The 22,913-nt window shown below is 50.6% G+C and overlaps 8 protein-coding genes across 8 annotated transcripts; 3 read left to right on the forward strand and 5 right to left on the reverse strand.

The window, feature by feature from the left end:
* Positions 1-42: 42 nt before the first annotated feature.
* Positions 43-1,867, reverse strand: BO83DRAFT_430324 (uncharacterized protein; the record flags this gene model as incomplete). The annotated part of the gene is made up of 3 exons (XM_025535516.1): positions 43-215; positions 276-1,613; positions 1,696-1,867. The coding sequence occupies 3 exons, from the start codon at positions 1,865-1,867 to the stop codon at positions 43-45; spliced, it is 1,683 nt and encodes a 560-aa protein (XP_025384734.1).
* Positions 1,868-2,477: 610 nt separating this feature from the next.
* On the reverse strand, positions 2,478-4,875 carry BO83DRAFT_117959 (putative GTP binding protein (GTPBP1)). Its single transcript, XM_025525989.1, has 3 exons — positions 4,504-4,875; positions 2,927-4,445; positions 2,478-2,873 (listed from the first exon to the last, which is right to left on the reverse strand). Exons 1-3 carry the CDS (start codon positions 4,555-4,557, stop codon positions 2,572-2,574), a joined length of 1,875 nt encoding a protein of 624 aa, XP_025384735.1. The 5' UTR covers positions 4,558-4,875; the 3' UTR covers positions 2,478-2,571.
* Positions 4,876-5,042: 167 nt separating this feature from the next.
* On the reverse strand, positions 5,043-6,065 carry BO83DRAFT_381318 (U4/U6-U5 snRNP complex subunit LSM3). The gene is made up of 4 exons (XM_025531962.1): positions 5,743-6,065; positions 5,583-5,675; positions 5,448-5,484; positions 5,043-5,384 (listed from the first exon to the last, which is right to left on the reverse strand). The coding sequence occupies exons 1-4, from the start codon at positions 5,866-5,868 to the stop codon at positions 5,350-5,352; spliced, it is 291 nt and encodes a 96-aa protein (XP_025384736.1). The 5' UTR covers positions 5,869-6,065; the 3' UTR covers positions 5,043-5,349.
* A 52-nt stretch (positions 6,066-6,117) lies between these two features.
* On the forward strand, positions 6,118-8,610 carry BO83DRAFT_381319 (uncharacterized protein). The gene has a single exon (XM_025531963.1). The coding sequence runs from the start codon at positions 6,577-6,579 to the stop codon at positions 8,395-8,397; it is 1,821 nt and encodes a 606-aa protein (XP_025384737.1). The 5' UTR covers positions 6,118-6,576; the 3' UTR covers positions 8,398-8,610.
* Positions 8,611-8,657: 47 nt separating this feature from the next.
* On the reverse strand, positions 8,658-10,292 carry BO83DRAFT_381320 (PIG-L family deacetylase). The gene is made up of 3 exons (XM_025531964.1): positions 9,739-10,292; positions 8,817-9,660; positions 8,658-8,752 (listed from the first exon to the last, which is right to left on the reverse strand). The coding sequence occupies exons 1-2, from the start codon at positions 9,974-9,976 to the stop codon at positions 8,990-8,992; spliced, it is 909 nt and encodes a 302-aa protein (XP_025384738.1). The 5' UTR covers positions 9,977-10,292; the 3' UTR covers positions 8,658-8,752; positions 8,817-8,989.
* Positions 10,293-11,052: 760 nt separating this feature from the next.
* Positions 11,053-13,667, forward strand: BO83DRAFT_401820 (uncharacterized protein; the record flags this gene model as incomplete). Its single annotated transcript, XM_025533485.1, has 14 exons — positions 11,053-11,077; positions 11,155-11,221; positions 11,496-11,509; positions 11,779-11,881; positions 12,013-12,150; positions 12,246-12,260; positions 12,291-12,413; positions 12,504-12,567; positions 12,665-12,686; positions 12,783-12,827; positions 12,854-12,903; positions 13,403-13,478; positions 13,513-13,535; positions 13,569-13,667. 14 exons carry the CDS (start codon positions 11,053-11,055, stop codon positions 13,665-13,667), a joined length of 864 nt encoding a protein of 287 aa, XP_025384739.1.
* A 2,803-nt stretch (positions 13,668-16,470) lies between these two features.
* On the forward strand, positions 16,471-18,571 carry BO83DRAFT_118054 (alpha-arrestin). Its single transcript, XM_025525990.1, has one exon. It carries the CDS (start codon positions 16,791-16,793, stop codon positions 18,393-18,395), a length of 1,605 nt encoding a protein of 534 aa, XP_025384740.1. The 5' UTR covers positions 16,471-16,790; the 3' UTR covers positions 18,396-18,571.
* A 1,434-nt stretch (positions 18,572-20,005) lies between these two features.
* BO83DRAFT_118148 (integral membrane protein TmpA) lies at positions 20,006-21,750 on the reverse strand. Its single transcript, XM_025525991.1, has one exon. The coding sequence runs from the start codon at positions 21,571-21,573 to the stop codon at positions 20,104-20,106; it is 1,470 nt and encodes a 489-aa protein (XP_025384741.1). The 5' UTR covers positions 21,574-21,750; the 3' UTR covers positions 20,006-20,103.
* Between the last annotated feature and the right edge of the window lie 1,163 nt (positions 21,751-22,913).

Raw genomic sequence — 22,913 nt, forward strand, 5'->3', positions numbered from 1 at the left:
CGTGAATCAATGGACGTAAGAATTTCGTATTAGCCACCTCCTTTATGCCTTCGTGCCGTTGCCGTTGCCGTTACCATTGTGATGAAGAACCTTGGACACTTTCTCCTTCAACTGAGTAATGGGGCCGTGATGCTGGTGACCGTTCCCGTTGGCCTTGTTCTTCTGTGCTGCTGCGGCAGCGGCTCCTTCGCTGGAACTTTTGCTGGTATCGGGTCCTAGAATATGGTTGGTCAAACTCGAAATTTTCTTGAGTGATAAGACATTGCTATACTAACCTGATGGTTTCGAGCGGCTGTACCCACGATCCAGGCGCTTCTCAAACTCGTAGGGCTCCCGCGCAGGAGCCTTAGGGCCTTTCAGAGCCTCCTCGCTGACTTTAGTGTTCTTGGGAAGCTTGTCCCCGGTGTCATCTGCGCTCTCTTTGCCTTTCTTGGAGTCAACACCGTCTTCTTCGGTCATTCCTGCGCCGCTGCCTTTCTGGGCAGAGCCAACCGCGGCGCCGCTCTCATCTTGTGTTGATTTGTCCTGATAAACCCGAGCTTCTTTATTCGGCACCTGGCTCCTTGCGTTTACTGAATCTACTCCACTGGGAGTGGACTCAGATGCTGATGGAGTTGACTTGGCTGCGGACAATCTCTCCTGTTGGGCATCCCGTGCCTTATCGATGTTGCCATATGCACTCTGCTTTCCGACAGGGGTCCCCGCAATCGCTGAGCTAGGAGATGTGGTATCCTGCTGCATTGAGCGGGCTCTAACATCGTCGTCATCGACGCTCTGAACAGCTCCTTGGCCGGCATTGCTCTTCATTCCCTGTTGTCCAATGACGCCTCCAGCCACACCTCCAGCCATGCCTCCAGCCACCGCTTTACTGCCGTACTCATTCTCCTTCTGCATTGATTTGGCCGCGTCATCTGGCATGCGCTGAGCAGATTGTGCAGCGCTTGAGGTTCGTTGGTTTGCCGTATCCTTCTTTATCGATGTAGGAACCCTCATTTGCTCTTGTGCATCCACGTCATCCTGAGCCACCTGTCCGGAATAGGCATAGGTGCCAGTAGGGCCGGAGATGTTTGACTTGCTCGAGGCTCCCTGATCCCTGGACGTAGGGACATTGTCACGAAGGTCAGTGCTGTCCCGCACTCCTTGCCCGGAGTACGCATAGGCTCCCGTAGGACCTGAAATGTTTGACTTGCTCGAGACTCCCTGATCCCTGGCCGCGGAGACATCCTCACGAAGATCCGTGGTGTCCCGGACTCCTTGTCCAGAGTAGGCATACGCGCCACTAGTGGCCGAGGACGAACCCGCGGTGTCTCTGCTCTTCTGGGTATACTGGCTTCCCATACCGGAGGCATGGCTTCCTTGACCATAGGTGGAGGTCTGGGTTCGTTGCTCAGGAACGGCAGCTTGAGACTGCCCTTGTTTGATACCAGAGGAAGCACCTCTTATGGGGTAGTTCATCTGCTGACCCTGGTATGGCTCACTGATGAAAACATTCTTGGGGCCGAAGTCGGCATTGCTGGGTGACTTGGGGTTGCGGGCGTGATCAGCATCGGTAGATGCAAGTGGTTCGGGGATGACGGCAGTGTTATCCCTTGTCCTGGGAGCACCAGGTTGTTCTAATTGGTGTTAGCTTCACTTGATCATTCAATGGTTCGTGATTCGTCTGACGAGGCATGAAGTGATTAATGAGGTTCTTACCATCACGGTTTCCGGCATCATAAGGATCGGTGGCAGTTCCTCTGCCTTGGATTCCAGATAGAGGCTCATCGCCATGCTGCTGGTTTGATTGGCTATCGGGGGTTTGGTTAGGATGGACCTCGTTCCAAAGAGCATTCGAGGCGTTGTTGAAAGTTCGATTTATGGTCTCCATGTTTATATGTGTGGTGTGAAATCAATTGTGTGATATTTGGATGAAATGTAAGCTAAAGCTACTTCAGAAGTGCTGGACGCCTCGTTTATGAATGGTCGGAGGCGATAATCATAGAACCTTGTGTCGTCAGAGCTGTGGGTGGGATTGTAAAAAGGCTGGTTAATCTGCGGGATGCGGTTTTTCTAGAAAGGCAAGAGAATAGCAATACATTATAGTACGTCAGTGGCACGAGGCGAAAGCAGCGCAAACAGATAAGCATATGAGGAGGGCATAGTGTCGATCGCAGAACCCGCGATGTCATCACTCCGTCCCGTGACGTCAAGGAACGTCACCTGTCACGTGGGTAACACTGGACCGACCAACTGGCACCGACAATGCAAGAGATGGAGCAGCAGACCAAAGTCAATTAGAAATCTATGGACAAAGAGAGAGACCCTTGGGGGCTGCACAATTGGAACGGTGACTCGTAGATACTTAGTCTGCCTCCTTCGAACGCCACCACAATATGCACACTAGAAGCAAGCAAATAACGAAAACACACTATGAAATATTCGCAGTAATACAATACCCTACAACCAGTATCAGTGCCACATATGAATCCTGACCTTCGCGCAGAAGAAATTGCGAAGGTCTCGTAGCCGAATATGGACGCCTCTGTCGATCTCAAACTGTGTATGTATCGGGTAAGAGAGCCACGGAACCTGTCAGGCTTGTTTGCTGATCTCCGCGGCATTCTTCGCCTCTGGGTTTAATGGCTGTTTGGGATCGTATCCCACACTTTTGACAACTCCAAGTCCCTTGGTCTTTCCCTCCCGGAAAAGCACTCGATCCCCGGGGGCCAAGAATTCGGGACGCTGTACAAATCTGAACGCAACCAACGCGCGGTCACCGCCCCGAATGAAGGGACGATCAATGTCAATGACAGAGCATGTTTGACTTACTGCGCCGACATGCAGCATTGCTTGATACCGAGGCTTGATCGTGGTGGCGTGAGATATGATTAAGACTAAACAATCAGTACATCAGAATGAGTAGAAAGGGAACAACTAGGAGACGCACCCTCAGCGACGAACTCCCTGTAGACTTTCGGGGGCTGGTCCAACTTCTTGAGAACAACCATGCCCTTACGGACTTCCTTCCGTCGGACACGTTTTAAGGCGAACGAGCCCGACTGGCCTGCAAAACAAGCGTTGACCTGAATACGCTTGCGCTCAATGGACTTGATCGTGGTCGTCGTGAACTGACCGAGAGAGTCAGGCCCGACCAAAACGGTATCGCCAGCGTGTATCACACCCGACTTGGCCACCCCAGATACAACTGTACCCACATGAGGCACGGAGAACGTATCATTGATGAGGAACTCGAACGGAGCATTCACATTGTATTGGCCGCGGTGAGGAAGGATATTCAGGAACGTCCGCACAAGGTCCAGGTTCTCTCCAGTGACGTTGGACACCTGGAAGATCGGGCAGATCCGCTGGCTCACAAACTGTGTCGCCGTGTTGATGGTTTCTTCCATGTCCTTCACGAAAATGGGAATCTTACGAGAACCAGGCGATTTGAGAAGTTTGCTGAGCTGGGAAAGGGTCTCCTCCAAAATCTGCGGTGGGCAAATATCGATCTTGGTGACAATTACCATGACCGGCACGTGTAAAGCCACAGCAATACCCAGGTGTTCTTTGCTCATGCCAATGAGGCCATTGTTAGCCGCGACCATGAGTAAACAGTAGTTGGGGCTGCTGCTCAGCATGCCGAAAACCGTAGTTCGCAGGTACCGTTCATGCCCAGCAAGATCAGAGAAGGATATTACTTTGGCGGAACGTCTTCCTATATCTTCCCAGGACATCTTCCGGCCATGGGCGCTGCTTACAATGTCACCACGGCTGTCGAACCCCATTATCTCCATCCCTACCGAGCTGGTCCGACCACTCTCGATTTCGTGCTTGTGGCGGAACAGATTGAGTCGAGCCTTCCCTCGGCCATCATCCAAGTTTCCCTTGACCAGCACACCAAGCATGGTACTCTTACCTGCGTCAACATTGCCAACCACTGCCATGCGGATCTCAGCCATCTCCTCCACGGTGCCCGCTGGCTGCCGGATCAAGAGCTTGCCCCAAGAGCCTCTGATTCGCTCATGCTTCACGCGCGATTCTTCAGGCCCGCCAACATTGTAGGTAACAAGAATCCGACAGTGAGCAGGAAGGGTTTCCGCCGCTTCCCGCAAGCGCTGTAAGGCTGTATTCCACTGGCTAAGATCAAAGGACATGGAATCCCCGCCATCCTCAAGGCCCAGGTCGAAGAGAGTCTCACCATGTCCTTCGTCAATGCGCGTCTGTAGGATGTTGGCCAGGACTTGGATGTCATGGTCTGGCTGTTCACCAGTGCCCAGGAGCAACTCCTTCAACTTGACCGGTTTCGGGGTATCCGTGAGGTCAAGCTGGTCGAGAATATCCAGTTCGGCATGGTCTTCAGATACTGGAGCTGCGCTGGCTGTTTCGTAGCCACTATCACTGGGCAAATACTGAGCCGATCGCTGAGCCTGTTGCTTTTCAGCGTACTCGGCGAACTCGCTGAGGGCCTATATGTTCGCTACGTGTTAGCGGGAATGCCAGACTGCTTCGCGGGAGGATGCGCACAATCTCGCCTCTCCGCCGTTCCTGCAACGAAGGCTTAGATTCAGCCGTCCGCATTTTGATGACTATATTGGTCGATAATTAAGATGATGGCAAAAGAAAATAATTCGGAGCAAAGGCACGTTATCGATCTGCGATATGATGCGTCACTCGGTCGGATGGGAAGATGGATCGCCGCTGGCGCACTCAGACACGTATTCGTGTAATCATAGTTCTATGTCTGAATACGAGAATCAGGTAGGGAGTAAGGATAAACACAAGAGAATAAAGATGGCAATAAGGGTCTGGAGCTGGATAGGTGAATGAGAAGGTGATTTGTGAATGATATTCTAGGAGGGAAGAGATGGACAGCGAGTGTCGGGAGGGAACCGGGGAAGCTTTATCGATAGGAAAGTGCGAGTCATCGCCTCGTGCGGCCCCCAAGCAAATTATTGAGTCATACGGCTCAGCACAGTCATTCCCTCCATGCAGCTAAGTCTGTGCTGGAATGATGATTGTCTTGTCACCGCTACAGTAGCCAATTTTTAATTAACTGTTTTGGGCCAGGTCGCAAACCAGAAACACTGGTCGCTGCTGTTGGTTTCATCGCTACATATGCCAGTATGGCATGATGCCATGATACCACACGCCTTACACCTTCCTGATGCGTCTATATTTGATATAAGAAAACTTGCAGGCCCAGGCATGACCGAGTACGTGAATACATTAAAAGATAAATTCGTATAGCCTGGAAACCCTGTAACATCGCCTGGTGTCTTCGTGGTCTCGTATTTCGTAGCTTTGGGTGAGGGGTGGCCCCAAGAATATCCGATGTGATCCGTCTTCCTACTTATTATTGCCTTCCAATTCTTATGCCTGAGGAGAAATCAAAACGACAGAGTCTCCTATCGTAAAACGTCAGTATGACAAGGCCCGGGCTCTACCGGGAATGGCATCGCGAAACGCACCTCGAACAAAGAGCATCTCTTCTTGCTTCTTGATGGTCTAAAGACAATCAACCTGCGTTAGCCCAGCGCCGCACTATTATAGTACCACCCTAATTGATTGTACTATAACCGAGGTAAAAGGATAGAGCGACGTACTCGGAGGATCTCTTGCTCGTTCTCGTCTTCCTCCACCACGTAGATGGTCTCCTCAACATCTCCTAGCACCAGGTTGCAATGGCTATCGTATGCCTACCCAAAGTCGTCTGTCAGTAACAGCCACGTAGTCAGGGGCTGGGGGTGAAGGCGTAAAACTCACATGGAGACGGCCCTTGAGCTCGCGATCGCCGCGCAGCTTGACGAAAACGATTTCATCGAGCGACAGGCGCACCAAATCTAAGGGCTCGGAGACGGACGATGTGCCCGCATCCTCGGTGTCGGCCATGTCGAGGTCGAGGGTGGGTGGGAAAGGAGAGACTGAAGCGTTAAGCTAAGCGAACGAAAGGAAGGGGGGGAAGGATCCAAGCTGCAGCGTGTACAGCAGACGCGGGACATGGATGGTGAAAAAGGCTACAGAGTCTGACAGGGATCTGGCCCGCCAAGACCACAACAAGCGGCACCTCCTCATTTACTCCGCTTTTATAGTCGCAGCTCGTTTCCCCCCGACTTCTGACGGCCTGAACATCCCCCTCCCCCCGGCTTTTTCCCTACGTTCTTTCATGTTTCCTGTCCTCAGATCGCAATGCTGGGGTTCCTTCGTACCAGTGAGAGCTTGGGCTCTCACTTGGTGTGTCCTACGTACCGTCGATGTCGATTAACTCCCCTACCTCGCTGTTCTCCACTTCTTATACTTCGGGATCCGACGCGCCGCCAACGATCATCCGGATCACATTTACATCTTCGATATCGGAACGACGACAGCAGCAATCATTCTAGGAATAAAGGCTGGTTCGCTAATAGACATGCTCCACAGCTAGGACGGGGAGCCACGGACATACTGGAACCTGGTCAGGTTGACTTGGGCGATCATGAGATCTCCAATGCACAAGACGACAGAGGGCACGACATTGGGGCTGGTCCCCAGGTCGAAAGTTTTGAGGATGTGAAGCGACATTTCAACGCTATCCTCCGAGATGGCCAACCAGATCAGGTGATGGATGCGATGCTTGATCCTCGCTTTGAGAGCTTGGTTTGCTTGATGCCACCCAGCACCTTTGTCGAAGTCTTTCATCTCCTCTCCCCCGCTTACTTTATCGATCCCTATCGGGAAATCCATCGTCCCATTCATCCGTCAGCTGTCGATGTCAAGCAGTACAAATCACTCGACTCGATTTTCGACGAGTTTGCCAGTAATCTTTCTGCCATCCTGCAGATTAGGTGGGCGGGCGGCCAACCCTTGGGTCTGGCTGAGTACACGCACCTGCTCGATTGCGCACGCTCAATGGGCGATGCTATCATGGCAGACTATATCTGGCAAACAATTAGGGAGGATGGAATGGTGCCGGATTCCCAGTGCTATAACTACTACATGGAGGCGAAAGTTTGGGATAGAGCATACACCGGCTTGGAGAAGTATCGCCTCAGAATGACCCCTTACCTGTATCGGAAGAGGAGATTCTTCGAACCCAACCCCGGATGGCAAGGTTACGGTACGGCTGCCCGGAGTGTGAGAAAAGAAGTGCTGCAGATCTTCAACGAGATGACACAGGAGGGTACCTCGGGGGACACCACCACCTTTGTCAATGTGATCCTTGCGTCAAGTCGAGTTGGCCATATGCAAGGAATCAAGAATGTCCTGCACACCGTCTGGAACATTGACGTCGATGCGCTGCTAGACCAGGTCGACGAGTCGATGCTTCCAGAAGTGACCCCATACGACCGTTCCTCACCGCTGTACCCCACAAACCACCTGCTGTTCGCCGTAGCTCATGCCTTCGGCACCAACAATGACATCCCTGCCGCGCTGCGCACCATAGATTTTATTTCGAACAAATATGACATCCCGGTGCCGGAGAATGTCTGGCTCGAGCTATTTGAGCGATCGTTCGTCTTGTCGCGTCCGAGGTTTGGCCCCGACGCCGGAAGAAATGCGAAGGGCCAGGTTTCATATGACTTCCTCAACTCCATGTTCGAAACAATGACATCCGAGCCTTTCAACGTGCGTCCAACAATCGAGGTGCACCACATCCTCGCCAAAACTGCGTGGGATCGCGCCAGACTGTCGGAATTCCAGCACCATATGGAAGCTGCGTATAATATTCTAAGGGAGACACGAAAGAAGAGAAGAACTGCGAGGTCGATAATAGAGGCATATCTGGGACAGGCACAAACGGAAATCCTCAAATCACGAGCCTTTGCAGATGCTGTGCACGCATATGACATTCTGCGCTTGCGCACTATGCAGCAAACCGTTGTCATGGAGCGTCTTGCAAGACTATTGCTGATTCACCATCGTTGGCTGGGTCGTCGGAACCAAGCGTGGGAACGAACCCTCCTTCCGCAGGCGCTGGAAGAATGGCGAGACTTTTTGCCAGAGTCCGTGGTATACCATACCCGAGGAGGGCTCATCGAATTCGATGGTGCCACCTCTTGGCGCCAGCGTAATATCAGAACCCATGATAGAGTACCAGTCCGGCGGCCAACCCTCGGAACGAACTTTGAGCTTGATGACGACGCAAACGATATAGACGACGACATTTTCTGGGATTGTTATCGACAATCTGCCCCGCATCTTGATCTGTCCATTCCACCCCTGAGGAGGCTTTTCGAAGCTGTCCACGAAGACAATGTCAGTAGCACTTACGACGACGAAGCTTTCCTGGCGGAAGAACTGGGATACGAAACTGGCGAGTATGAGATCCCTAGGGTTACCGCAAAGACGCCCAGACAAGCGCGCTCTACCACTTGGGGACGCCAAACAGTAGAGGAGGACGATCCCATAACCACAGGTCCGGGTCCTCTCTCATGGGCTTGATTCTAGCCCATATCCGAGCCACTTCGCTTTCTCTCACTTTCTTCATCACCATCTTCTTTTTCTTCTTTCCCTCCTTTTCTGTGACTTCGATTGTGACTTTCATCTGCGCATCCTGAAAAGTTAACAATTCGCGGACGCCTTCACTCAACCCTGATTTCTTTCCTTCGCTGTTCTTTTCTTCATGTCCTGAAGCGGGATATATGATGAGCTGATCTTTGGCTGTCAGTTATGACACCTCATGTGTGCATGTATTGCCTTACCTGAGCGGATACCCTGTCTATATGACATGTTACATATTGAGCTCTTTTATGCTTTTCGAATATTATCATTATTCTTTCGATTGTGAGAAGATTGTCTTTCAGTAAGCAGAATAGTAGTCAGTATCAATCTTTCGAGCCATGCTCGGACGGGGTGCATACCTATACAGAAATGGAACTTGACTTCTGAATATAGGTTTCAGACGACGTCAGTCCACCAAGGAAACAATCATAATCATATACATACAATGCGGGTATGTGCTACAAAACGCAGGGCACCTATCCAGTCAGTTCACTGAGCCTATAGCCAGGCTCCTCCTCCACCACCATCATCATCAGATCTTCTCCGCCTTCAAATCATTCACCACCATGTACCGACCAATCGTAATCCAGCCCCACCGGAACCACACCATCTGGCTCTGATGGGCCTTGACCATAGCCGACTGCGCAGTCATCCACTCATTAACGGAACTGACGAACAAAAGCCGCGACGGGAGCTGGCCCTTGGAGCCACTACCACCACGGCCCAGAATGGAATGCAGCGCGCCCCGAACCATCGTAAACGGCGCATCCAAAACACCCGCGTACTTGCGCAGCAGATTCGTCGTGGTAAGCGTATACAGAGTAACCGGACAGGTATATCCCGATTTATCCTTCATCAGGGACCGCAGGAAATGAACAGTACCGTGGTACAGAGACCGGTGGTTAGGGTGGTTGCTGATACCTCCCTTGTCGAAGGTCAAGAGCACGTCGATGGTGGCCGTAGGTGCAGAGCCGGCTTGGTTCGATTTCTTTTTGGAAGAAGAGGTGCTGTCGCTGAGTTCGGGGGCAAAGGCGTGTTCGAGAACAGCTGATACGTCGGACTCGGTCCATTGGACGGTCATGCTGTCGCGGAAGCGGGAGGGGTCGTCGATGATGTATACGTCGGATTCTTGGCGTAGGCCTAGTTGCAGGGCGCTTTTCACGAGCTCCTTTTTGCGGATGTGGCCGAGACCGTCGGCATCTCCTGTTTCGTGTTGCGGGTTGGTGTTAGTGGTGGGTGTATGTTGGGGGTGTTTGTTCGATGGTCTATGTGGGTGCTTACCGCTGCTGAGACAGAGGATCTTGAGGTGGTTGCCGTACTCCGGTCTGGTCAGGGCCAGAACCGTGGGCGCGAAGAACATGGCTTCATCGTCCGGGTGAGCGATCAGGAGACATATCCGCTTGTTGTATAGACGAGGGAATGCACCGCCGAATGGTGAAGACGTGGTTGACGATAGTGTCCAGAAGAGGAACACGGCTAGAATCGCGGAACCGAGAGAGAGTAATGTTGACGGGGACATGGCGTGGGAGTAATCAAAAGGGGCGATTCGGGCGTTGAACTTGAGGAATGAAGGGGAAATAGTCAGGAGTAATTGGTTGGATCGTCGGGAAGTTTGACAAATTGTGGGAGAAGCTAGTAGGAGCTCAAGGGGTGCTTTTTTTCGGGGGATATTCGACGACCGTTCGCCGCTTGCATGAAATAATGCAAGTGATGCTGGGTGTTGTAATCCACCAATTGTTTGGCTATAGAATACAAACTGTGTTGGTTTACTCGAATTGGGACATCTTTAGGGGAGAGTGACCCCGATGGGTTGAATGGTGAGGATTAGAAAAAGGGATAAACAGTTGATTCGTCTCAGGGTCCTGGGTTGACGATCTCTAGAGCTCCATGTCTCCCGGACGCGGAGCTATCACCACGTGACTTACGGATTGAGTACATCGGAAGATAGTTCCAATTGCATTTCTAATTGTAGGAGATTAGTGTGATAAATCTTCCGAACTGTGGAATTTATTGGTTTATCAGATGCTATGTAGCTTAGGTTATGTAATTGGCCTCGAATTTCCAAGTACTAGTACGTTGGCTAGAAAATGAACATAATCCTGAGAATATATCTTAGTATCATGAGGTCTACTCTGTTACTGTAAGTTATATATATTACTGGTAATAGTAACTTGACGTTGATAACATGTACTCCAGCATTCCTCACAATTGGTACTGAAACAATACTACAGACTGTACTTAGTAGCATCAGAAGAGCATCTAAAGCTTCACCATGTTTCTGTTTACAAATGCACGGAGGAGCTCCTCCAAAGCAAGTTTGATGAATGCAGCTAGCATTGCGCGTTCCATTACCAGCATTGCGTTCCGACGCCAATGACATCAGAAGTACCAAGTGCCTAGGGTCAATCATAAGCTGGCTCAAATGTCAACATTAGTAATATTGATTATGCTTATTACTGACTTCAAGCATATCCATTTTCAGCAACAGCATACGTATCTCTCAACATCTCAGCTGTCACCTTCCTGATCCGTTTCACACGAATTAGTAAGCTCTATGCGCGGAATAGGAGGTTATGGTCCCCACCAATCACATGAATGTCACAGAGCACTTGCATGGCAGGTCTCTCCGCTGACCCAGCCAACCTTCTAAAGTAAGTACTAGGATAAGGCTATCACCATTTATCCTTTCGCTCCTAGCCTGGACTGCTTACAAATTCCATGTCGATATACAAATCAAGGAACTACTAGAAGTATTTTTAGGGTGGTATTTGGAAGAGACATTGTCTCGGCTGGACGGCATCCAGAGACTGACTGTATCGAGCAAAGTACGGAGACCCCGCGGTTCTCCGGTCCCAAAGGACGACCAGTCTAATTAGTAGTACCAGGTACAGCCAATAATGAGGAATGACACTATAATCAATATATTGATCGAGGAGTCTAGTGATTCCTTGTCGGTTTCTAGTGTTCCTTTCGCGGATAGAGTCGGCGGTAGCAGGGGCCAGATTAAATAGAGACGTCATCACATGGCCATGATTCAGCTCTCCTTTTCCTGGTCGTCCATCAATGAGTAGCTGGGTCTAGATTCAGTGACTATATTCGCTAGAGATCGGTAGTATGCAGGACGGTCAATGACAGACCGCAAAATAACCCATGTTTGAACGTAGGGGTCTCGAGAGCAGAGTCAGTATACAGTTCTCTCTACCAGTGGCTTCTAGAACTTCCTAGGTTAGATTGCACTAGCACGTGGGACAAGCAACACTGCTTAATTTGGCAGAAACACACGTCCTGTGCAGTTCGGCCGGAGTGATTTCCAAACAGAAGGTTTTGGCTACGAAGGTTCGTGCAAAATCCTATCATCTAAGTTCTCGGGTGCTGATAGCCGGTATTGTAGGGCTGAGAACCCGCGGACACACTCACTGCCAGAGTCGTTCACATGGCAATTGCTGCGCAGCATGCCGCGGGCAGCAACTATGAACTAGAAATCCATCGTCGAAAACAGCCATAAATATACTGCAGAGCATAGATTTTGCGACGCAATCATGTCCAAACGACCAGTCTGAGACCATGGCGGGATCAATGTGCCGAACTTGAACCCCGCGGGGTTCAAGAGCTCGAGAGTCTATTTGGTCGTAAGGTTATAAGAAACCATGAATATGCCATGGAACGTAAACACAGACGTCGTGGCAATTCTCAGTCGGTCTAGGCAAATAGAACAAGTAAATTGAGCGACGATATCCGAGACCATCGGGCCACCCTTAGTCATGGAATGTAACTATTATTTTGTGTAGGAATGGCGGTAAAAAGTGGATAGCATCAACCTGAGCGGACGGCAGGTACGGCGTTAACCAAAGGCTGCAAGTGGTGTACCCACGGACCGATCTGACTTCCGTCGAGGACCTTACCAGGCAAGGGAATTGGGGGACAACGGCAGTCGCCGAAGTCCTGGGACCAGAATGGTGTAATTCCCGCTAAATCCTCATTTAGTGAGTGATTTAGCTCGTCCAGAAACCTTGGAGGAGAAAGGAGAGAAAATTCTGAGGCGCTAGTGGCATAGTGAAGAGTCATCGCATGGAGTCCGCCAAAGCTAACCATGAAAAGAGAGCCGGGCCGGTGGACAAGCCCCGTTCGAGAAAAACGGGGGTGGTGCGGCGTACCGCTAGTCCGCTACATGCCCTCATCCACCTTTGGGAGGGGTTTCCGCGGAAAGACCCAATGGAAAGGGCGCAACGGTAAACATGGCCTTGCACCTTGCAAGAAAACGCTATAGTATTCGTAGTTGGCATCATTAATATGACCATTCACTGCTACTACTACCTGTTTTGCAGCTGCATGGAATGGGTCCAAGCTTCTGCACATCCAAGCTGGGAGGGGTTTCATGAAGCCGTCACGGCACTAGTCCAGAAGATGGCGGTTAATAACGCAACCGCCGTGTGTGCTCAGGCAGGAGTAGTAGAAATCCCTCATCTAGACATCTCCTGCTGAGTGAAACTAGGCGATTGGCAAAAAGGAACCAAGCACTTACGGGGAATGTGGTCATATTCTGTCGGAGTTGGTTTGTTATCGATCGCCATATAGCAAAGAGATTCGTATTATAGAGCAAAGACTAGTCTGGATGGTGAGTTTCATGCAATTGGGGAATCATATCGGGAGTAGGAGTATTCAATGAGTGAAGGAAGGTCACCGGATGCAATCTTCACGGTCTGATCATCAGTGTATTGCGCAATGGACCAAGATCTAGTGCATGCACCTGCGTCGGCCCTTCCCCAAGATTAACTTGATGTAGAAGAATTTAGGAGCATCAGCTGGAGGCGACCCTTGCCAATTCAGATAATAGCCTGATACAGTCAGTGTCAATTCTCTAACACCCCCATATATGATAGGCCAGCGATCATATAACATGAGCCGACCAGTACTGTGTAGATGAGGCTTGGCGGGTAACACTGAGGCTAAAATCCTGTATAGTAACATCCGAACTCGTGGCGTGATCGAATCGGCCATCCGTGGCCGTCAGCGACAAAGATGTGCCGAAACTCTCAGTAAACCGGGACGGTCAAGCCGACAACTGGAGGACCATCAGGGTGTAAAGTCGGCCAAGGTACCTGAATCGTCAGAGGTCAGACCGATCATTTCACATTGCGCATGCTGTCGTCCTGGCAGCTCAATGGGTGGTGGTGAAACTGTTAGGTAATGGGTATGGCGGCGATGGGTAGCCATTCGTCAGAACGTCAGAACTGTCCCTGGCCAAGTCACAACGCACGTTGCTTTAGTCTAGAACTTCCAACATTAGTACAGTGAATATCATATGTTACTACATATTACTTTTGGATGTTATTTCCCAATTCAATTGTTTCCTCACGCAACCCTCATGCTATACTACGAGGCTAACCACCACTTTCATCTACACCGACCGACCGGCAACTGCAGCCGGATGATGTGATGCCCCGCATAGAACGGAATTTTCAGCAGTGCGGGGAAAAAGGCGAACCTATCGCCTTGCAGCGAGCAACAACGGAATCTTCCTCCTGAGTGAAGGGGTCCCTGTTAGCGCCGTCAAAACCATCGTGAGACTTGGCCAGGAATGGCAATAACGAGGAGAGCCTGCAGCCAGCTTCGTCATTTAGGTCCTCAGTGCCTGAGCCCGAGCCCTTGACAAGCCACTCAACCAAGTCTCATCGGAACAGGGTACCGCTGTACCGCGCGGGTGGAAAAGAAAAAAAAAGCACATGTCTTAATCAAGGTTTTTATTTTCTCCTCGGATTTGCCCTTGACATATTAGTCTCTTTTTTTTCTCCCTTTGGCCTTGTCGGGATGTGGAACCTGGCCAAGCTGTAACATCAAGAGTTAAGAGGCGCCGCAATGGAATAAAATCTCTGCAAAGAATTTTTTTGGATTATTTCCCAAAAGGTTCCCATTCCGTACGCAAAACATCTGGTTCTGATGGGGCTAGCGTCTTCCTCCGTCCGCGGATTCAGCGCCTCGTTGGCTCAAAAAGTGCAAGCGGCATCACGGATCCAGAGGATCTCCAATTAGTGTCGCAACGTGTTGCGGTATGGTAATGTATACCCGCGTCACGGTGCCGGTCACCGCTCGTACGCGCAAAACTTGCGCCAGACCGCCTTGCAACTGTTCAGAATTTCGGGCTCTCTCTGCCACTATATGACGCCACGTGATGGTTTGATGACGGCAGCTGACCTTCCTGAACGAGCAAAGAAAGCGCCCTTTTTGTCAGGTGTCGTTACGGGCTCAGGTCCCGGCTGCCGTCTTGGACGGATATTCGGTGCCGGAAACACTATGATGACTGACTGACTTGTCATGCTTCTTTGTCTTCCATCTCTCCATTGCTCATCAAGGCACCACATCAAGAATTGGCTCTCTACTAATGCTGTTAATAGAGTACGTACTATGGTTGTCGTGGCAGGCCCTGGGCCCCCAACTATACAACGGCCCAATCAAATTGTGGCCTGACCTGGAGGGGAATACTGTCTAGAACCTTAGTCAGCCCCATCATCCTTGGTTCGGATCTCCAACAAAAGGGCATGACAACATCACTGAGCAATTTGGCATGATCTCGAAGCCCGATCATTAGGGCCACGAGTTCATTCTGAATAATCACTAGTAGGTATTGCGTCAAATCAACACCGCCTCTCTACGAATACGCGCCTGGGTCACGCAAACATTCGCGAGCGAACGATCGACAGCCAGGGGAGGGACTACGTTCCGGACCCAGGGACAGCCAGACTAAGTCCAGTTTCTATGGGGTAGGAGTGAGTCACTGCGCACGGCCTCGACGGAGGGACATCGGAGAGCTAATCATCATGCTTTGTGGCTAGCGAAGTGTTCAAGTGATGCAGCATGTTTAGATTAAATACGATTTTGTTGCAGCTTCGCAAAAACACACTTCATGCAGGTAGTAGCACGTCTTAGAAGCAGACTGCATGAGCCCGGACAGTATCACATGCGTTGAATTGCGAAGAGGAACGAATCAACCTGTAAGTAAGGCGTATATGTTGCGCTGGTGTCGAAACAAATACCAGCATCCGTAGGATTTAGCCGAGGACAAGACTGTCTGACGCCTTGATATTGCCATACATTGATTATTCAGAATCACAGATCCGGGGTTGGGGTCAGACTGCGGATAGATGACATTGACATGAGACTGTGAATGACCAGCCCCAAGTTGCGATAGGCTGACGAGTCCTTGAAAATTCTAGAATTGAGTCGATGGCATCTATTGTGAAGTCCACCGTGGGGACACATTAACCACTGATGATGAGTCCCCAGATCTAGAATGTCCCATTCATTGAATGTAATTCTCCCATACAACAAGTATTCATCTAGATCACGCAAGTTCCTGTGTAAGCTACACATCGATGACAATGGTTGAGGGAGCCTGTGAGCCTGTCAAACCATTCTGGTGCATGGCTCACGCGTTTCTCCTCGGGGAAATCCTTCCGCCCAGCAGCACAACAGGGACCGAGTGTGCTTCTACTTTCTCAGGCGCAGGCGCTTTCCGCCGGAGACAGCCGTTTTGTCACGTACGGAAAGCGTAATGTAAGGCCCACGATGACGCTTTTTCTGCCGGGCCCCACTCAACCTCCATCGTCCGCCCGATGAGATGGAGCCCTGAAGGTGGCCAGACCAGGGAATGAATGGCACCTGTTACATGCGGTGGGAACGTCCTAGAAGAAACCATACTAAAAAAAGGGCGAATTTGGAAAGTAAAAATCTCAGGAGTGGAAAATTCGATTTTGAGGTAGTCCTCCTTTTTTTTTCTCTCTTGGGGAAATATATCTGGTATTAAAAAAAATAAAAAAGCTTGTTGCGTTCATTCAAAGGCAGCTGCTCTCCCACTTTTATTCTTCCCTTCTTGATTCTTCTGGTTCTGTCACACCCAATTCATCTCATCTTCTCTTCACCATCCCATAGCATCTGAACCCAAGTGGTGATTTCAACTATACCACACTACCCATTGTATCCTCCGTACCGGTGCTTGGATACTCCCATCATCTTGACAGCAACATCTAGAAGAACGTCAACGATACCACCACACGTCAACTGGATTATGTACTTGGTCGTCTACCACACATCGCAACTCTACCAATATCGAAGCACTTCCTAAACAATCACTTCCTAAGTTATTGTTCAACAGCGTCTACATATTCAAGCTCTAGTCTTCGAACTATCTCTATCCCATCCACAGCAACCACCAACCGGAACATTTCCTCCACAGCTCAAGTAGGGCCTAGAAAGCCGGCTCTCACACGTTCTCATATTCTTTTGCCCGGCACGGTTGTCACAAACTCAAAGTGTTAGCCACTTGAACTTTTGACACCATGCCTGGCCGTCTTCTCTCCAGCTTTGTTCGCCCTTCCCTCTCTCACCACCACCACTCCTCTCACCATTCTTCCGTCTCCCACTCCAACTCCTCGTCCTCGTCGTCTGTGAATGAGATCCCACCGAACACAGTGGTCTCCAAGAAGCCGTCCACGCATGGTGCGGAAAGAGCCCGTTCACCCGAGCGTCGTCTGTCTTTCGCCGTCGAACACCTTATCCACCCCCACCGTGACCACAGCAAGGACAAGCGACGCAGCCATGGCCGGTCCTCCCGTTCCAAGGAGCGCGCCGGACAAGAGGAGATTGCCAGTGCTCATGCTAAACTAGACGTCATTGTCGAATCCCCGCCGCTTGTGTGCTACGGATCCCCTGCGAACTCCACTGGTGCGCTGTTCTCGGGGCGCCTGAAGCTCAGCATCTCCGAGCTGGCTGGCATGGTCACCCTGGACACTTTCGATATGCGCCTGATGAGCAGATTGACAACGAAGAAGCCTGTTTCCAGAGATTGCGCCAACTGCGCATCGCGCACGGAGGAACTGACTCACTGGAACTTCCTGACTGAGCCTCTTCATCTCAAGAATGGTGACCATGAATTCCCCTTCAGCTACCTATTCCCCGGTCATCTGCCCGCTTCCTGCAACGGTTCGCTCGGTCAAGTCGAGTATTTCCTTTCTGCGCGTGCCCACAACGTCAACGGCGAGGAATATACCTACGAGATGCCCGTGCACATCAAGCGTGCCATCCTTCCCGGAAACGACAAGTCCTCAATCCGCATCTTCCCCCCTACCAACCTCACCGGCCGCATCGTTCTTCCCTCTGTTGTGCACCCGATTGGCACCTTCCCCGTTCAAATGACCCTGAGCGGAATCGTGGACAAGAAGGAGGACACACAGACTCGGTGGCGCCTGCGTAAGATGATGTGGCGGATCGAAGAACATCAAAAGATCGTGTCCACCGCTTGCACCAAGCATGCGCACAAGATCGGGGGCGAGGGCAAGGGAGTCCTCCACCAAGAGACGCGCATCATCGGCCACAACGAAGAGAAAGAAGGCTGGAAGACTGACTTTGACACCGCTGGTGGCGAAATCAGCATGCAGTTCGAGGCGAACATCAACCCTTCTTGCAACCCTGTCTGCGATCTCGAAACCCCTGGTGGCTTGGAGGCGAGACACAACCTTGTCATTGAATTGATCGTGGCTGAGGAGTTCTGCCCGAACCGGAACCCCAAGCTCATCACTCCCACCGGGGCGGCGCGCGTGTTGCGCATGCAATTCCACCTTCATGTCACGGAGCGTAGTGGTCTCGGCATCAGCTGGGATGAAGAGATGCCGCCGGTGTACGAAGATGTGCCAGCCAGCCCGCCTGGATACACCATGCTCGATGGTGACAGCATCATGGAGGACTACCACGGATCCCCCATTCACCTGCCCGAGTATGAGCATTTGGAGCGCATGGACTCCCTTCGACTGGACAGTGACTCTACTCACTCTTCAATCCGGGGTCGCTCTCGCCTGACAACCGATGACTTGACTGCGGAACCGACGGTACCTGCAGCCAGCAACCGAGCGCCGTCTGTCGATTCCCAAAGCTCAAGACGCACATAACACCTTTTAACTTCACCGTTGACTTTCCTTCATCTATTTTCTTTTCTTTTTTCAACAAATCTGGACTCGACAGATGTCCATACCAAGCTACGCCGCTTACGACGTTACGATTTTTAACGAATTGGACGATTAATAAATCCTAAAGATTCGAATTCATCTCAGTTGCTCTCAACAGTCACTCTCAACAAATTGGCTTGCCATGTCCTAATGAACTCTCTAATACCAATGGCATGGAATCAAACAAAAAAAAAGGGGGGGAATATCGGAGAAAAAAAGTTTGTCTTTACTAGAATTTTCATTGTCTTATCACGGAGTGGGGAATTTTCACAGTCTGCATGATACCCATAGTTGCTACAAATATGTCACAAACCTGGCTATTTCTTCTGTTCTGCACCAACCACCTTTTGTTGTTGTCCTCAAAAAGATAAGAGTGTCAAGATCGCTACCAATATACCTGATTAATAGAACTAAAAGAAAAACGATAATTTTTTCCTGAAATGAAGCCTCCATCCTAAACTAACTACCGTAACAAATGAAGAACAATTGATCGCCCTTTAGTAACCCCATAGTGACAAATCCTCCCCCAAGCCAAGCCAGGTACAGTAAAGCCCCGTGTGACAACAATCCGGGTAGGTACAGCTTTGATTCCCCAATTCACATCAATAAATGTCCTCACCAGTCAACCATACCCTTGCTTACTTATTTCTTATATTCCTGTTACTCCGTAGGTACCTTGATCTGAACTGGTCCAGCCAGTCGGTCCAGCCAGTTCTTTTTCAATCTATTCCTTCTCTCTCATCTTCGTAAAATGTGTGTGTATGTGCGTGAGACCGTCACACCAACATCAACATCTTCTGCACCCTTCCACCCACTATTCAATAATCAGGTTACAATCTCATGCACGTACCCAGATTTATTACTACCCCCATCTCTACGTTCTTCCCAGTAGGTAAGTAGTAAATATTCGCTCGTGCTACACAAGCTACTACCCTGCCCTGTCTCGGCCCTTTTTGCTCTCTCTTTCTCTCTCTCTCTATTAAAATCGCTCTCCCCCCCCCTGCAGATCGGATCGGTAATCTGCATGTCGTAGTGTATGTAGTAGTACTTTGTTACTTTTTTGTTGGGTTGGATGGTTCTAGTTGGTGGTAGTTGGGGATTGGATTGAATGACTAGTGGTTTGGTTTGGTTTATTTCAAAGTATTTAGTGGGATGGGGGTCCCCCTTGGATGCTACGGATGCTACGCTTACTTGCTACCTTGTTGGTGAAGATAATTTTGCTTCGTTGTGTGTGTGTGTATGTGTGTGTACACCTCTTCCCTTATGTTTCAGTTCACTCATTCATCACTATTTGAGTGTAGTATGTGCACTTTGAACAATATCGATATTCATTCACCACCTTCGCTTTCCCGCTCTTTCTTGCCGTATTCGCCTCGCCTTGCCCTTGCCCCCCTTTTTCGACCATATGTGAAACGCCATCACTCAAAGAATAAATACCATGTGTCTGCCGCGTGAACTCCTTGATAACCTTTTGCTCCTTTGGACTCCCGTTCGCATCTTTCTTCAACTTCGTCTTTCACATTTCCTTGAACTCCAATAATAACCCCGGGGATATCTTCATCAAACAATAAAAAAGATATCACATAACCATGAACATGAAATAAAGACAACAAAAAAAGAACAATTACATAGATGGAGGAAGATATGCACATCATGAATCGAAAATGGGTCCATATGCATGGATCCCGTGAGATTCCAGTTCGTATACCACTTTCTTCGTGACGAACGGATTGCTGATCACGCAGACAGCCTCGGCGTCGAAATCCCGAACCATCTGTCGAATAATCGGGACCATGTCGATTCGTCCTGCCTGGTTGGTGTCGATGATCACCGGGTTCGTGTCCATCTCGGACACCAGGTTCAGGATGTCCTGACCGTACGTCTTGAGCGGTGCACGCGTCTGCCAGAGCACTCGGAGTTCTGGCCGGTTCGCATCCCCCAGGAAGGAAAGACACGGGCCGATTCCGGATCCTGTCGTTACAACCACCACGCGCTTGAAGACCCGCATCGCGTATGCGAAGCCGTTAATCAAGACCCCTCGCTTCCAGAGGTGAGTGGGTGGGTCTTGGATGCAGGCTGTTGTCCAGTCCCCGGCTTTGGACACCAACGCAGAGAAGCTTTTACCTTCTGGGTCCGGGAACGTGGCAAAGCCATGCCAGTCTTGCAGTGGGTGTCGGGATAATTGGATGCCCTTGCCGAAGTTCGTCGTGGTATGCGTGAAGTGGAGACGCACCGCATGCGAGGAGAGGTGTTCGGCCCGGACGGGGACTTTGCGGAGAAGAAGCCAGGGATGGATGATTGCCACGACCGTGACCATCAAGAACCAGAACGCAGGGAGAGTGACGAGGAACCGACCCAGAGACTCGTGGTACGCCTCTTTGGCCTGGTCAGCGAAGATCATGAGCAATATCACAAAGAGTGCCACGACGAGCCATCCGGAGAACCGGTGCGTCAGCTCGAAGTAGTCGTGCCTCTTGAAGCGGAACTTCGGGTGGGCCACAACGATGATTGCCAGTAGCAGGACAAGAATAACGTATGCTAAGACAACGGGCGCAAGGGATAGAACCGACGCTCCGGTCCAGTACTCCCGAGACATCACGCCCACGAAGCCCACATACCAAACGAAAGCGGCTACGCCACATCCGCTGTGCACGCCGCCATAATGATACGCCTTTGCGGCCAGCAGACGCAACCATTTCGGGGCTGATCTTGGTATAGAGCAGACGGAAATGAAGATGGAGTTGACTACCAACGGCTGTCGTGCCAAACCACATGCCATCAGGTTGCCGGCGGTGGCGTTGACCAGGGCTAACAGAGTCCGGTCCGTGACCATGATGGCCACGAACACGGCAACATTGGCAAGGAAGACCAAGGTGAAGAGACGACGGTAGATGTTGAGCAAGGCATACCGGATCCGAGATAGCTTCTTCACCTTGTGCTCTTGGGCTTCAAGGTCCCAGGGGTTGTTGCCTGCATGATTGTGTGAGGCCTCCACCTTCTCTGAGAGCTCATTGACTATAGTCTGGTCTGTCAATGTTGCTTCGCCTGGGCTCGGTGGGCCTGATGCACATTTGGCCGGCTGTGGTACCGACACAACGGTCTGTACTGGTGAGGATGACATGCTGACTCGGGATATTCCAAATCCGAGGACGTGAGGGAGGAGGAGGGTGGGTGAGAGACAAGAAGCAGACACCCAAGAGAGGTTATCCCAACCAAGATAGGTGGGAGGAGGAGGGATGCGAGTGGCAAGGGTTGGTGTGAGGATCAGGTACAGACCGACGCAAAAGGGAAACAAGAGCAATTGCAAAAATTGGCTATACCCTAGGTAAGATCATGGCCCAACGAATGATTTGAGAGAGATGAGGTGAGGGGGTGAAGAGAGAGGACCTGACAGGCGTTCACAGTTCACCTCCGAATTGGCATTGCCGTGAGCCAACTGCGGTGAATGGGCACCTGCGTCTTTTGAATCTTTGTGGATGACGACATCTCATAACGATGCAGAAGAAGTATATTTCCCGAAGCGTGGACCTACATCGAACACCGGAGTTATCTTGGGGCTATTGTGTCTAGTCCATGTTCCCAGCAGCTGGACGCATACCGCATGCGGCATACTGTCGGCCCGTTTTCCCTCTACAGAATCCTTTTCTTATTTTTTTCTTTATTTTGTTATTTTTTAATTTTCATTTATTTTTTTTTTCTCTTCATTTTTATTTTTTTGATACTTCACTTTGCCGAGCCAGGTTTTTCAGGATTTATCCACCAGACCTGAGACCTGATACTATTGCACGGGATGGGATCCCACCCTAAATTGGTGGATTGGAGGCTGACTGCCAATGAGCAGTGAAAGATGGCATGGTGCCATTAGAGATTCAGCTCTGCATTCCCCGAATCGAGAAAGAGAAGGCCCAATGGATGGTCCCCGAAGGAGGGGGAAGTGAACCGTGCCGCCTCAGATCCATGGCTGATGAATCTAGTGACGGTGATAACTAGATAGAAGGGTCTAGGGATTAGCATGATCCGGCACGACAAGTCCGAGTGGCTCCTGCAGGAGGGTCAGGGTTTCCCTGCCTGACGCTAGCAGGTGAAGACACTCGTGTGAGACGCAATGATGCTCGCCACGGGGGAGGATCGTATTCCCCATCGCTGCACCGCCCGATGGGGGTGTAAAGGTGGAGGGATGAGGCAATGGGAAAATCGATAATCGGATTATCGGAGCACGGGACACAGGATGGTTGTTGAGAGGCAAGTTAGTGAAAGAGTTGACTTGACAAGGCCCCGGCGGCAATATCCACCCACGATCCATGCAGGACGCACAGATTCCTTGCTTTTTTCCTCTTTGGGAGAATCAACTAAATAAGAGTCTAAGTATCGGTGGCAGACGCAGATTGCAGATGGAGCCCTGCCATGTCGCTGGGAAAGACTAGTGTGTCCCGAGGTGCTGGCCAGGCGGCCCGGTAATGG

This window comes from Aspergillus eucalypticola (assembly GCF_003184535.1).
Source record: "Aspergillus eucalypticola CBS 122712 chromosome Unknown BO83scaffold_26, whole genome shotgun sequence".
Taxonomy (NCBI): domain Eukaryota; kingdom Fungi; phylum Ascomycota; class Eurotiomycetes; order Eurotiales; family Aspergillaceae; genus Aspergillus; species Aspergillus eucalypticola.